The sequence below is a fragment of the Dreissena polymorpha genome, chromosome 7 (genome assembly GCF_020536995.1).
Source record: "Dreissena polymorpha isolate Duluth1 chromosome 7, UMN_Dpol_1.0, whole genome shotgun sequence".
NCBI classification, from domain to species: Eukaryota; Metazoa; Mollusca; class Bivalvia; order Myida; family Dreissenidae; genus Dreissena; species Dreissena polymorpha.
In genome coordinates, this window is record NC_068361.1 from 39,096,951 (window position 1) to 39,113,360 (window position 16,410).

General features: G+C 32.1%; 1 protein-coding gene across 2 annotated transcripts; it reads left to right on the forward strand.

Annotated features, from left to right (window-relative positions):
* Positions 1–2,700: 2,700 nt before the first annotated feature.
* On the forward strand, positions 2,701–13,259 carry LOC127838376 (uncharacterized). 2 transcript variants are annotated; one of them, XM_052366089.1, is made up of 5 exons: positions 2,701–2,824; positions 8,772–8,877; positions 9,445–9,589; positions 10,132–10,200; positions 12,889–13,259. In XM_052366089.1, exons 2-5 carry the CDS (start codon positions 8,793–8,795, stop codon positions 13,124–13,126), a joined length of 537 nt encoding a protein of 178 aa, XP_052222049.1. In that variant the 5' UTR covers positions 2,701–2,824; positions 8,772–8,792; the 3' UTR covers positions 13,127–13,259. The 2 variants fall into 2 exon arrangements, with proteins under 2 accessions (XP_052222049.1, XP_052222050.1); XM_052366090.1 differs by having other exon boundaries at positions 12,904–13,259.
* The last annotated feature ends 3,151 nt before the right edge of the window (positions 13,260–16,410 follow it).

Genomic DNA, 16,410 nt, shown 5'->3' on the forward strand with positions numbered 1-16,410 from the left:
TTCAATAAGCTAATTGGGCGCCAGTTTGATAAGGATTCTAAGTTTTTTCCGGGTTTTGGAATTAGTGATATTATACTTTGTTTTTGAAGCGCGGTTAAACTTCCACTGTTAAATGAATAATTTAATGAATAAGTTAAATGTGTTTTAATATCGTTCCAGAATATTTTATTAAACTCGATAGTGATGCCATCAGATCCCGGGCTTTTGTTATTTTGCATTTCTTTAAGAGCTAATCCACATTCATATTCAGTCAGTAATCCGTTGCATAATTGTTTTTCCTCTTCATTTAAAGCATGATGTGTATTTTTAATGAGGGTGTCATTTTCGACATTCTTTCGTTTGTAGAGGTTTTCAAAATATAGACGTTGTTCTTCTAGTATTTGATTTCTGTTTGTTATGTCTTTGCCGTCGACTACTAGTTTGTGTATCGTTTTTTGTTCGCTTCTACGTTGTTCAATATTTGAAAAGTATTTTGTATTTTTTTCATTGTGTTCAGCATGCTGTGCCCGCGCTCGAAGGATGTTGCCATTGAGGTGTGTATGATAGATTCCTTCTAATATTTGTTTTTTTGCAGCAATTTCATCTTCAATGGCGGTGGTATCATTTTTGTTTGTTTCATGCAATTGTTTTTCAAGTGTTTCAATGATTTTTATGGTTTCAGTTTCAAGTTTGTGTGTTTCTTTTTGTTTAAATGACGTGTATCTTATTGTTGCGTTACGTATATTACCTTTAATTATTTCCCATAAGGTGTTAGGGTTTGCATCTTTGTTATCTTGAACTGTATTGGCTATTTCCTGTTTTATTTGCGTTTGGTATGTTGATCTAATAAGATGCTATTATTAAGTTTAAAGTATCCTGTTCCTCTTTCAGGTTGTATTTTATGCAGTTTAAGTTCAACTAGCGAGTGGTCAGTCATAAATCCTGGTTTTATGTTGCATGAGTCAATTATATTGCACAGTGACTCAGATATTAAAAAATAGTCGAGTCTGCAAAAAAATGTTGGTTTTGTGTTTGAGTGCCATGTGAATTTGCTCTCATTCGGATTAACTGTACGCCAGATGTCTATCAAATTGTAGTTTTCAATTATGTTATTCAGAATGTTTCTATTTTTTGATTGAGTATAAAGGTTTCCATTCCTTTTATCTAATAATGGGTTAAGAACAATATTGAAATCACCTCCGACTATAATGATTTTATCCTGGTTATTTATTATAAAGGATTGTAATGTTTCGTAAAAATTGGATTCATTTATGTTAGGACCGTAAACGTTAATTAATGTTAATGGTGTTTCGTGTATTTTTATATCTATACTTGCTTGTCTACCAGTTACTATTTCGTTAAAGTTTTCAACTGTGATCCCTATAGTATTTTTAATCAGAAAGGCAATGCCTTGTTTATTAGTATGTTGTCCACTGAGATAGATTTCTCCGCCCCATTCATCTTTTATGGTTTGTGTTAAAGTATGTGTTAAGTGACATTCTTGTAAAAGGCATATGCTATATTTTTTTTCATCTTATCATTTGAAGATTTGTATGCGCTTGTCTTTATTGTTTAGCCCTTTTACATTCAAAGTACATATTTTAATACTCATATAAAAGGATGGTTGAGTACATGATAGTTTTTAGAGTGTCCGTCCAGTTGTTTTTCATTTTAAGACATAGGTCAATGAAAGTTTTATATGTTTTGGTGTTTGATGTAAAAGTGATGTGTATGTACGAATATAGTAAACATTTCATCTTGACATATACAATGGAATAAAGGGAAAGAAAAAATAACACTAGCGAAAAAAAGAACAAAATAAAAAAACAAAAAAAACAATTGCAAAAAATGGATAAAGGCATACGATAATGGTATGGGGATGTTATACAGTAATGATATATCCAGTATACTGTTTAAATATCTCAGACGAGAGTGAATTATGTAAAACGTTTACATATGCTGTTATGAATCAAGAATCCACACACATACATACACACATACATTTATATACATACATATACATATATACACACTCGTACACACATGCATACACATAAACATATAAACATATACACACATATATATATAGCAATAAGATAATTTGACTATTACAACACATCTCTTTTTAAAAAAGGAGAAATAAGAGCTTGATTTAACAATCAGCTGTGTGACTCTGCTAAATATACATATATGATTTGTATTTATTCATATAACCCTTGCACTTATGGAATGTCTGTGTTTGTTCTCAATACCTTACACATAAACTAATGCACAAAACAATTAAACAACGGTGTAACCTACAAAACACATATCATTTCCGCCATAGTAAAAGGCTTGCCTTAATATATTTAACATAACCTTTATAAGTGAGTTGTAATAATCATAGTTTTCCAACGCATGTAATTGATAGGCACATATAGCAGAATCGTATAAAGAACTTGCCTATGACGTTCATTACAATATACTCCCCCATATTTGTTGATGCGTAATTTAATCGCTATTAAAGTTCAAAACAAGTTCAACTAATACTGAAAACACTGCAATATTAAACACTTTATAGGATGGTATGATATGTCTTAATAATATTAATGCCTTATTGACTCTGTGCTCCAATCAATGTAAAACATATAAACTTTCAATAGGGAGAGGCATCTATCACGTCCTAATATTCATCTGTTGAAGTTATCCTTTTTCCAATACCAGAGTCAATGCAATCACCCACCGCTGTTAAACATGTTCTGGAATTGCCAACAAAGGGTCTAAGAGCAAGTGGAAGCACGCATATAGGTGATGGAATTTAGCACATAGGAGTGTGTGTTCAATTAATTAAAACAAATTACCAAAGGTAGGTGCTTGAATGATTATATCAAATTGTTGTAAACAACATTGTGTTCACAATGGATTTTTTTTGTGTGTATGCAAGCAATACAATCAATATTTTTCTGTTTGTAAAGCTTTTAAATTGAGAGCGGACTTAATTTATCAATATTTTTCTCCGTGTTCTTACATTTATTTATCTATTTAAGTTAAAAAATAAACATTACGATTACGCGTATCTAATTGTTTTGTATTAAGACTTTCATCTAGGTTCAAGTTATATACTTTTTTGGCATACAAGACTTCCTTCGGGGTTCTGTTAAAAACTCTGTACGTAATTGACCATCTGTGTATATCCGTGTATATACTTTGTTGTAATATTGTACTCAATTGATTAAAGGTATATGCATGTTGAAATAAACTCTACAAGCAAAACAATGTAAGCAATAATTAGCATACTTCATAGAAGGTTGTAGAGTGTTTAAGTTTTGGGGATTAGCTTAAATAACAAAACAAATAATAACAAACACACAAAAAACATTTGCAACAGTAGAGGAAAAAATATTGAGCTAGGTTATATAAACATAATTCAAATTAATGTTGAGGAAACTATTCGAAATATTTTGTGACGTACACGTATGTATAATATATGATTAAAAAGAAACTTTAGCGATACCTTATAAAATAAACATGTGGTTTTGCGTTAAATATACTATACAATATAATACACTGTTCGGAACATGCAATCATCAACAGTAATAACAATTTAATTGCGATAAGAAATACAACTGACGTGTTGTATGCTACATTGGTTACGTGACCAACCGCGTAAATAAAAAGCATACATCATGTGACGCTCCCGCACTAAGAGCCTTATTGTGCTTTAACTAGTAAACTTGTTAACTCTTGCTCATTGTGATACAAATTGATTATCATCGATAACAGACTTGTTCTGAGACTGGCAACATATGACTGTTCACACTTATCGTCAATGAGTTTAATGCGAATATAAACTTTATTTTTGAAAAAGAACATGCACACTTATTTGTTAAACAAATATTTTCATAGGATACTATGTTGTATGATGTTTCGTTACCGGATATAAATCTAGCGAACTCAGGAAAACAACTTTTTGACGCTTTTCATCGATTATTTGTGTAAAATACATTTAATAGTGATCTAAAGCATAGTGTTTACAATGATAGCGCTTTAAAATCCCATTGAAGGAAATAACAATGCATTAAAACTGTGTTTTTTAAATAGAGTATTACATTATTAAAAATATGTTGCTTTTTGTAATGTATACACAAAAATACTATTTTATAATGAAAATTCAGACGATCATTTTCATGATTTTCGGATTTCATTTGAAATCAGGTCAAGTTAAATCTAGGTTAATGCTACGATTTTATAATTTAGAAAGATTTAATTTTATTAATTTGCTTATCATTCATACGTAGATTTGTCAAATGTATAATACGCCGCTTATTTGTGGAAAAAAATGTAAAAAATATTTAAGAACAACATGAACAAGAGTTCAACATTTCCATTAAGAATCGTTTTATAGAACAAGGACATACGCATATTTACAAACCCCAGCATTTAATCATAAGGGCCGAAATTATAAGACACTGTGTACATTATACTGATGACTACACCATTCAGAAAAGTAATTGACCACAACTTATATAAAACGTTTGCGAGCATCTGTTATTTTAGTGTTATTCCCTACACTAGTCACGAAAGCTTGATGTACATGAGTGGCCCAGTAAAGTGTTATTTACATGTGCGTTAATACTAACTGAATTATACATATTTTAAAAATTCTGTCGCCATTTAAGCCATTTTAAGCAATATCCGTATAATCATGATTAAAAATTAAGGTAGTTAGGGCCAATACATGTAGGCCAATCTGACAGGAGCAAAGTAGACTCGAAAATATATGTTTTCATTGTTAAATGGCTAATGCGAAAATATGTATATATGATTGAATTATGGTGTTTCTTATGAGTTTAAGCAACTGTTGTGTATAGTGTGTATGTGTAAACAGATAAACTGATATGTTCATGGTGTATGAAATTTTTTGGAAAGCTTCACTTATATGTTTATACATCTACATGTGCGATATATTTAGTAACGTAATGGCGTATATGGTGTTTTTAAATAAAACAAAAGTATATACTTGCCAACTTAAGGACTAATTTGAAATGACAGTTTTAAGAGTGCGTCAAAAATTAGTGAATAGTTTAATTATAAAATCTATACTAAGTGACTGTTTATATGGTTTTAAATGGTGTCACTTTTTGTGTGTAGTAATTTCACATACTACTGAACAGACATTCGCCGTTCAAGTGTGTGCGTTAAAATGAGTGTAAAAGGTCATACTATTGTGTCCATGATAGAAGTATGTTGTGTATTGTTATTTCAAATCAATATACATACAGTCCATGAGAATGCATATACATGCATAAAATGTGATCAGTATAGAATTTCATAAGCCGTAAAATGAAGAACTCTGTAACGCATGATACATTCTATTGGAACTACAATTGGCGCGTGAGATATTACGGATTCATGTTTGCAAATAAAGTCATTTATCTCTGTAAAATCTTGAACAGAGGCTTAGTAATTTAAGAAAAATATTCAACCGAACTTCAATCAAAATACTTCAATATAGTAAAAGTTGTAATAAATAACATACACATTTCCAAAATATAAAGCGTATTGCATAGACAAGCATACAACATAGGATAACGAGTACATGTATAAACGGGATAATAACACAATTCGATTCTATAGTTCTTCTCCTAAACGGTGAAACGAAATTGCATGATGTCAAGGAAAGGTAATGTTTAAATAAAACCATGTGCAGCATTGTATGGTGTGTAAATAGCAAACGTTTTTGAAGAAAAACTTATTAATTAGAAGGATGGTCTTAATAGGAAATATGCATATATGTTTATACAAGACAGAAAATCAGATCAATGAGACGTTACAAAACACGACAGTAGATCTTTTGTAGTTGAAAATAAAGCCATAAAGAGCGGAAGGAAGCGAAGTATGAGATTCTGGAACACAGGTTATATCATTTTGTTTGTGTTTTTGAGATGTTCGTGAACTGCGTCAATAACTGAATTATTGACAAAGATATCGGACGGTAATTTTACGATAAATAAGCTCTCAAAATAAACAAATACTTCGCATAATAAAGTTTACCCATAAATGAATCAGTGTTCCATCTAGGAACAGCTAAAATTGCAACGCCATATATGGTTTTGTAATATTGATTTAATTAGATACAACTGCTCGTTTTATTTGTTTTTGGAGCAATATTCTATTTGAGTACCCAGTGACGAACATTTACGCTCGAACGCGAATTTTGCTTCGAAAAGCGTTGGAGGCATGACTTACAGTTCTCATGAATAATAATTATCTCATCAATTAGAGAGTTCAAAGCGAGGAAGTCCTGTCATAAGCTATATAGCAATATAAAGAGCGTGCACAAAAGAAAGTGTTTGTGAGGGAAAACATAACAGAATGGAGCTGCGTATATGAAAGAAAAGGGTTTTCTCATGATTGTGCAGTTGCCCGTTATCTATTTTACAAGTGTTCGGGCCTTATACAAAGCACTGGTATGTCACTCAAAATTATGCAAATTAAAAATAACAGTATAAATCCAATCTTGATTCGAGGTCATCCGTAAAACAAAACAAAATGATATCGCTAAAATATTGCTGACGGTTTGTAGTCTAACGGTGTTACACGAATGATACAAGGTTAAGAGATTTGCCTATTATACTTAATATTGGCATTCGCAATATTTTTGGAAGTTTGTTTATAGCATACTAGTAGTGGGCAGTATTTATGAATTTATTTATGACGTCCGACCGAAAATAGATGGTTTTCTATACATGTAATTAAAGCACAAAAACACCACTATCGGAATATTAAATGAGAACCGAAACATCTCCATAGATAGATGAAAATAAGAATGTACGTGAATAAATAAAACAACTTTATAAACAGTTTGAAGCAATAAACAATAAAAAAAACTCACTGAGTTGAACATGGTTGATACAATTCAAATGTGTTTTTCTTAAATAAGACAACGTGTAACATAAACTTGCAATAAATAGCACAATGCGTAATATATATGATTCCTTCCCCAGAAAAAAAACACAGTTAATAAAAGGGAGGTTCAAAAGGTATATCCATTCCAGACTATAACCGACTTACGACTAAAACCACTCAAATACGGTCGGATGTGAAATAAGAGCGAAATGATCAGTCACCAAACTTGATAATTATATAATTTTGTCACAAGTACCCTAATGACTGAGGCTACGCTTTGAGAACCTCAAATTAAAAATGGTATGAGTCGATTCTACTTTGTTATATAATTCGAATTACCAAACATAGAACACACTTTATTGTTATATTATAAATAAATAGTATGTGAATACAATACATGATGATACCAGATATTTTTAATAAAAATGCATCTTCATGAGACATATTTCATTAATGTATACGTCTTTGTTAAATAAAATTAGACACCGCTAAAGTTCAGTTTAAATAATTCATTATCAATAACATACTGGAAATGTGAAAGCAAACACGCAGAATGTCACTCGAGTTGAATGTATCAAATAATAGATCAGACTGGATTAAATCAACGTAGTTTCTTTCGAAGGGGTTTTTAAACGCAGAATCGATGGATGAGTCTTTGTTTGAGGATTTGTCTACAAATAAATCGGTTAAATAAATCCCGAAGGCTTCATCGCCCCCATTGTGATGTTCGCCTTTAAAAGAGATCGTTACTGTGGGAGAAATGTATCCCCGATTAATGAGATTGCTCCGGTATTGAATTTAAGAATGGTTACAAACGGCATAAAGGCATGACTGGGTGCAATAATTCCTTTTCATATATTTTAATATCAATGCGTAATTTCAAATGAATTAACACACCATTTCAAAGCAAAATACAACAAACATATGCACCATTTTAATAAGCAGATTACCTTAAGTTGTACATCTGTTAACATTGGGCGTTTGTAGATTTATGAACAGCTAAATGCGTTTTAATTAAAGCCATTCGCTTTTCACTTTAAAGAAATATTTTTCAAAGCAACTTATTTATAATATTACTCGTTTTAACTTGATTACGCTGTGCAACTAGAGCATTGTTACAAAACAGTCAGCGCAAACAATGTAGATAAATACTTTGGCATATGAAAACTATACTGGTTAATCCTAGTTCTTCAGAATTTGGACGACACTTGTATATTGTGTGATAAATTGAATGCTAATGGCCACGATTAATGAAGGCTAAGGAAGAAGTAAAACTAGCATTAAAACCGGTTTCATCACCATTGTGAAACATTGGCCGCTGTAAGTAAGTAGACCCAGCTAATGTAATATGAATGATTTGTTGTGTATGTAAGGTATTGTCAATCAGTTTGTGAGAAAAAAATATTTGTATGACTCGTGTTATTCAACGCTATATTATGCTAGAATGCAAATTATTTTTCGCAAAACGTCTCTTATGTTTAAATGTAATGCTGTTTCAATAACTGTATCCCCGTGTGGCTGGTTTCGAATTTTATCGACCTTACTCTTTTTTAGTTTTCTTACTTTCTGACATGCTATGGTCGCTGTTATTAAAAGTGCTATATTAATAAGTGTGCACATTATTACTGGGTGTGTTTTTTTCGCATTCAATATATTAAGTTTCCTCGTCAATAGTTGTGTATATGTGTGTAGCGGGTATCCCACATTATTTATATTATTTGGATTGATTGCCCTTATTTCATAAGATTAATTTGCGCATCAAAACATATGCATACCCGTTTGTTTCACTAACATATTGATAGGAGCCTTCAAGAAGTTTGTATGTATCATGCTTGTCCGATCTTGATATTGTTTTATACTTAGTAATCAACATCAGTTTATCTATATGTTCGCCATGTTTTCAGGTGCTGTAACCGGAAATTACCATGTCATCTTATCAATCCTTCGCTCAAACTGTTAGAATTGTTACAGCCCTGTTTCTTGTGTGCATTCTACACTGCTCCATTTCAGGTAAAATATTGTGTTACTACGATGTAGTTAGTATTCTGTCTTTAGATTGATTGTCACACTCCTCTGCACAAACAATCAAACAGCTCTGTGTTACGTTACCTTATTGCATATGTTAATATTTGAAAGTCCGCATATAAATGTGTCTCTACATAAGACTACCATGAACAAACCTTTGGAGTATTCACATTTCACAGTCACGATCATAAACAAAGTATATACCGAAGGCTATTTTAGCAACGGAAATTAATAATATATAGTAGAAAATCACAAAAAACACTCTTCACCCAATTTATGCGAATGATAGTACCGGTAAACGGGATTGTGCCTTTCATTTATTAACGTTAGGAATACCTTAACCATTTTCAGTAATATAAACAAGTTATCAAAAGTAAAGCATCCATTTGCTTTCCATGTTCAATTTAAATTTGTTGTCTTAATCTATACAATTGTAACGGGTAATTAATTGTTTTCATTTACAGTGGGAACGTTTATTATGTGGTGCATGTCCGGTTCATTTACATACTCATAATCGTTTTCAGTTTAGATAAAATCAGTTGTATTATTTAGTTTCAGCCTACAGAAGAAACCCGTTCTCAGAAATCGACGATGCCTCATTGTCTGGTACAACTGACCAACGAGATTTAGAATTATCCAAAGGCAGCTACAAAATACACTCTGCACAGGAAAATGTCGTGTTACCGCCTAGTAAACGGTAGGCAAAACGTTTAATCTAGTGAGTAAATGGATACACAGGTAACATGCAATTATAGTATGTGGATGGTTTGCAACCAAATTCTTGGAATACGTAACTTGATGTGTTAATACATTGATGTATTATGTATTTGCATCTCACGTGATAATTGTATAATCAAATATAAACATCATATTACACGCACATATGTCTGTATGTTTGCCCGCAATTTTGTCCGATTTCTTGTTAATAACAACACGTGTACAAAATCGTTCATCTAAACGTTACAGCTTTGCCGATACTATTCGATCTTGCATATGATACGGCGTTGCGAATGTGCGATTTGTATAATCTTACATAAACAAGTATTAAATGTGTTCCCCTGTTTCAACTTCGAGGGCATTCTGAGTGTTCATATACACTATTGATATAACAACTTCTCTGAAACCAGATAATATTTAATATGTAACACAGGCCACACTCTGGGGATAGCAATTAAACACGCACTTTTTAATATTGCATCCATTACATGTACTCGACAATGTTATTGTTGCTCTTCAAAGGTATGCAAGTCTGTCGTATTACTATGGTAACCGGGGAAACAGTCGAGGGTCGTCTCGGAACTACAATAGGTGAGTGTTGCAATGATGTCAGGCCTGAACACAATTCTTGTAGTTGTCCTTGACAATTGTTCTTTAAGAGTGTCAAACACATGCATCGATACACACATATATATACACATATATATAGCAAACGTATGATTGTAATTAACTAAAACGGCAGTAATTTAAGAAAAGCGTTTGGATATATACAATATTGACTTGCACATGATTGGCACGTTAGACGAAAATCATGTCATTGTATATTAAAACAAACCGATATGTATATTCACCTATTCATTACTATTGTTTAGTTCGGACTCTATAACTGTCGTTTAAAATGGAATTCATATCCTATAACAAGTATATATTTCTTTATTCATCACACTGTTACAATAACAGATGGCAGTATCGCTTGTAACGATTTTATCCATTTGCTACAAACGTCTTCCTTACATGCATACAACTATATCTAATAAAATGCTGAACGTGTTAATGCCTTCATTTTCTATAAAACATCGGGCATACATTAATAAACACGTTAAGAAAATAATGCAAATATTTCACTCGCCTTCACAAATAGATCTTTACAGATATCAGCGGGAAGTGAGAAAAAAAATAAAATGAGTATATTTGTTTTAAGTACTGAACTGACATAAATGTGTTGACAGCAGGCTTATTAGCGAGGATCGATATCTGATTTTATCCTGTCACATGCCTTTAAATCAGCCCGATAACCAGGTAACCTAATATCACAAAAGATATTAGGCTAGATGGCCACGTGACCTCGAATATCCGTCAGTTGCTATCCGCGCATGCGCATGCTTTTACTATTTTCTATTAATAAAATATACTTTTTTTCTATTAATAAAATACGAAATACATGTAAAAAAAACATTATTATTTAAACAGCATAATGTCGTCTTTGTGTATTGAATTTATTACGAGTAACTCGATTTCTGTGTGTTTTAACATGATGGAAGATAGCCTAAGCGCTTTGCCTGACGTGACGTCACAATGTTATTTCGCACGTGATGTTTACCATATTACATATTTAAACACAAAATTCTCGAGAACTATATATTTTAGAAACATTTCAACGAATGTTGTAAATGTGACAGGATAAATATAATAATAGGTTGGTGACGTAGATGGAGAATGGTTATCTGGCTCGTCGGAGGATCTTATCGGGTGAGCCGAAATTCCTCCGACTTGCCAGACAACTATTATTCTCTATTTTTTCATTTATAGTAGATGTATAGTAATACAGAACCATCCATGGGGAATTAAATCCTTAAGGATTGTTATCTGATGCTTTTCATTCATAGTAGATGAATAGTAATACCGAACAACCCATAAGGAATTAAATCCTTAAGTTTCTTAACACGTACTAAATCATCCTATGTTTTACTGTATTACAAAGTATTGTCAGTTTAAGAAATAGTTTACATTAATATAATTACTTTTAAATATAAATTTCCGAGCAAAGTAGGTTGAATTTACGTTCACACGTATAACGACTTTAGTTATTGCATTATCTTCATGTTGCCACTTTTAAATTAAAGACAGAAAGTGTGTTATATGTTAACCTTGGCATTAATGTCCGAGTAATATTGGTCTCATTGAGTTTCACAACTGTAACGTCTGCAAGGGATTGCATTATCTGTATGTTGCCGTTTTTAAATTACGTTTGTTCACCTTGGTGATGATGGTTATCACATGTTTTAAACTGAACGCAATATTGATAATGTCAGATAATTAAAATGGTGTTGGTACTGTGATCAATTATGTTTAATTAAGTGATTGCATTAGAAGTATTATGATACTTATTCTGCTGCTTCTAGCTTTTCCTCTGATTGTGATGCTGCTACGGAATGCTCGCCAACTTACCAGAAGAAAAGTCTAATCATTACTTATCATGTATTATTACATAAGTATTTGAAAAAATAATGCCATATATTTAATTGATGTGTAAGATATGACATGAGGCATGATTTATACTATTTAGCAACACTTGCACATTATTAAACACAAATTTGTGCAATGTTCCAACAAAATGTAACATTGTTAAAGATGACTTAAGCTTCGGTTGTATGGCTTTAAACTCCCCCACAATTAAATGTTTTATTTTATAATAACTTATATTTCATCTTATATATAATAAAGTGGGTAATTCGGTGTGTGTGTGTACAGCTAAAATCTAACAAATGCACTGTGTACATGATAACTATTTTTGGCAGTTCTGTCCGACATGAAACGTACTAACATTTTACATTAACACTTGCACAATATTATTCATCGTCTTAAACAGTAAAATGCCATGTGTCATTAAATGTTATAATGCATCAATGCGTAAAACAATATTGACCGTGTAGTACGACAGTTGCCATTCAAACAATATATTATGATGCAAAGCAATCTATCGGACAGCGTGTTATGGGCAACGGGTACACAGTAGTTTTAATATACAGAAATGAACCCATGTTATTATGTGTTTCTATAATATACATTACTGAACGTTATTGAAATAGGAGATGCAATTAAAAAATTAGACGATTTGATGTAATCAACCATGGTGCGTATTCGTCAGGATATGTCTGCAACATTTATTATTTATTATAAAGTTGTTATTTGAACATCGGCTTTAGATATTGTTTTACATGAACGTGAAAATGTTCAAATTATCATTGCAAAAACAAGACAGTTCGTGTACATTTTCAGATACTATCGTTCTAGATACTACCAGAACTACCACAAGCCCTGGCTAAATCTCGAGGACCGCGAGTGTTTCCGAGACCAGTGTCAGACGAATGACGACTGCTGCAGACGATACTCGAAGTGTGACAAAGACGCTCACGTGTGCTACAGCTGTTGGTACGGGCATCCGTGCAGTCAGTCACGTGACTGCTGTGAACAATACCCATATTGCAACAAAAACCTCGGCATTTGTCAGTCATAGAAAAGTACAATCGCTCAGTCAGGAACACACATCAACCGTGGCATTTCACATCTTAAAGATACACTTCACGTTTCCAAACTGCGAATAATTAAAAACTTATACAATATAAAAATAAAGAATATCATGAACATTACGGGTTTTGTCGGCGTTGTTACTTAATATAGTGGTAAGTGTTATTTTAAAGCCAACGAAACTCCCCTTTTTTCAAACAGTAAAACAAAAAATGTCATCATTTTTTTGTCAAATAAGACAAAATACACGTGAAATGCGTCCCTAATTAAAACAAAGCTCATGTTGGTTACTGAATATATGAAGACCTATGTGTATGTGCACGTTTAAAACACACAGTGGATGTTTTTACCTGTAAGAACATAACACGGACGGCGCAATTGACTGTCACATATAAAAGCGTCCATCTGAATGTTATTTCTGAAGACTTACTTTCATCGTCATAGTTGACAAAAATCAACATATTGATTATCAATGTATTTTAACACAAATAGGAGCTAAATTTGTATTCATTTACATATTATATCGATCAAGGTTGTGCAGATTCATCTATTTAATATATATATATTGCGGTATATTTCTAGAAACATATCTTTGTAAAACAAAAATACAAATTAATAAGACTGATAAAGAAGCAAACAAGTGTATCGGTGTTGTTTTTCAAGAGTTACCATAATCCTCCAATGCTGCAAATATCAGATGTTGGCACGTAGCAGGATAAAGAGTACTATGCCGCACAAAGTATCCGTTCCATCCCACGGTAGTATAAAATTAACTACTTTCCTCATGAGTAACATCATAGCTACCACTGTTTAGCATCGTCCGAAAAACAGTCGTTGTGAGCTTTAGTTACATAGACCATTACAAGGAAATAAATGATTGAAAAGGTAGCTTATTTCTTCACTATACACATGCACTTGTTTTTGAGCAATAAATCACGGAATAAAAAAAGCAAAACTAAAAGATAAATACTGCTCAATTATAGTATATTTTTAAGCAAATATACATATTGTATGTAAATCTGGTGTTGATACATTAAAGATCTATAAACTGGTTCAATATTACTATGCCTTAATTTCAAACAATAAAGCTTGCCATGCGAATATTAACTACAATAGGACGATCCTAAAGCAAGTAACACTTTTACACGTAAACATACAAACATTCCTCAATTTTTAAGCGTCTTAAAGGGGCCTTGTCACATATTTCGGCATGTTTTGAAGTTTAATATTAAATGCTTTATATTGATAAATTTAAACATTGGACCTAAAAATCTCCAGTAAAAAAAATACAGTTAAAAAAACACAAAAAACTAACCCTCAACTGGGCTCGACCACTGACCCCTGGAGTCCTGGAGTAAAAAGTCTTCCGCTAAGACCACTAGGCCATCCATGCTTATGCTATGAGGGGTTGTATGTTTTACTTTATATAAGCAATTCTCGTAGTTTCACAAAAACAATAAAGACAACAACAGAACTTTCCAAATTATTCAATCGCTTCGCGTTGCAACGCTTTATAATTTTCTGGTTTTCGAAACGTAAAAAGATGCATATAATGGATATTTTAGAGCATGGTAAATGTTCAGTATAACTATGTCCTCACAAATATAACTAAAACGAAAATTTGCGAATTTGAAACAACTTTTTATAATTTTGTCAATTTACCAAAACGTGAAAAGGCCTCTTTAAATTCATATTAAGATATCATCTTGTTTTGTTTTAAGGATGATCTCGAGTCAGTATCGGATTTATTCGGCTTCCGTTAATTTACATAATTTATCCCTATTGTACTATAGGAATAGCATTGCGGGGTTAGTGTAAGGTATATGCGATTACATACACAAAGCAAAATAGTAAACGCTGTTAGAATAATATATTATTGATATCGAAGGCATGACCTTTGAAATGTACACACGTTCACAATAAATACAAGTGACATACTCTTCAAACTCCAGTGGATAACGCGCATTTACGAAATAATGGGAGAACCCCAGTCTTCGCTTTACTCATTTCCATTCAGTAATATATAACTACTCCTGCACTTTCATTTTTGCAGGCAGTCTGTTCATTGTTTGTCTAGCTGAATTCGTTCAAAACAGGACGTCCTCGCTCGAGCTCCGCAGTTCTCGCATTAATAGCATAATGATCATTAATTAGAATACGTCATGCTTCCGACGCTGCACGAAGCCAACGTCATGTTCGCTCGTTAATGTTCGGATATCGTTGTCGTGGGAAATGTATTATATCACCCCACACATCAATAAAAAAGAGCATGTTGGATCTCGTTAAACCATGTTACCAGATAAAACGTTTAAATTATTTGCGATATCTATAAGCAACATTTATCTGTTTATGTGTGGACTTTATATTACGAAGTATTCATTAATTCTGAGCATGTAGAACCATTAAACAAAAACGTGAACATATTGAATCATCGTCTTTGAAATTATTTAAAAAAAACATAAACAATGTATTGCCCTTGATGGGTTATGCATATACAGCTTGTTGTGTTATTTTTAAGCTAGTGTAACGGTTGAGTATAAGTTTAAGTTTGTTGTGCAGTATGTCTTTTTACTTGTCTTAAAGGAATTAGTATACATGCGAGTTACAATATGTTCACAATGAATAGTCAATCCTCTGGAAAGAATTAATCGGACAATTATAACACAATCATATCAAAACAACTGTTTGTTAATTACAATCTGAATGACACACTTACTGACACGTTAATATAAAGTCATCGTACATTTTTTTTATCACGTATACAGCTAAATGTAAATGCAAGGTCTCAGCATATTGAGCCTTCTCCATACTCTTATAATAACTGCATAATTATAAGTTTATTATATTTGAATAACAAGGCCCGATTGATACATAATATTGATAATTGACAACAAATACACTTTCACAAAAGCATGTTAATTGCTAAATAGCATTCGAAACATGTATGCAATATCACAGTAGTACATATTACACTTCTGTATTTAATCAGTTATATTACATTAAATAACATTTCTATAAAATACGGTTTACATTCCAATAACAATGTATTTAGATACATAAACATGCCATATAACTCCTGATAAATGCCTAACCGTTTCATTTATTAACACGCAGGTAATGTGCCAACATTTCAAACCATTTTAAACACACGTTTATGGCGGTTTGTGTCCAGCATAAGCGCTCATACTATATTGACATTTTTGCTCGTACAAGAAAGGAATAAAACAACATACATGTAGAGTATGTTTTATTTTGTTTTCAATATTCGTTTAT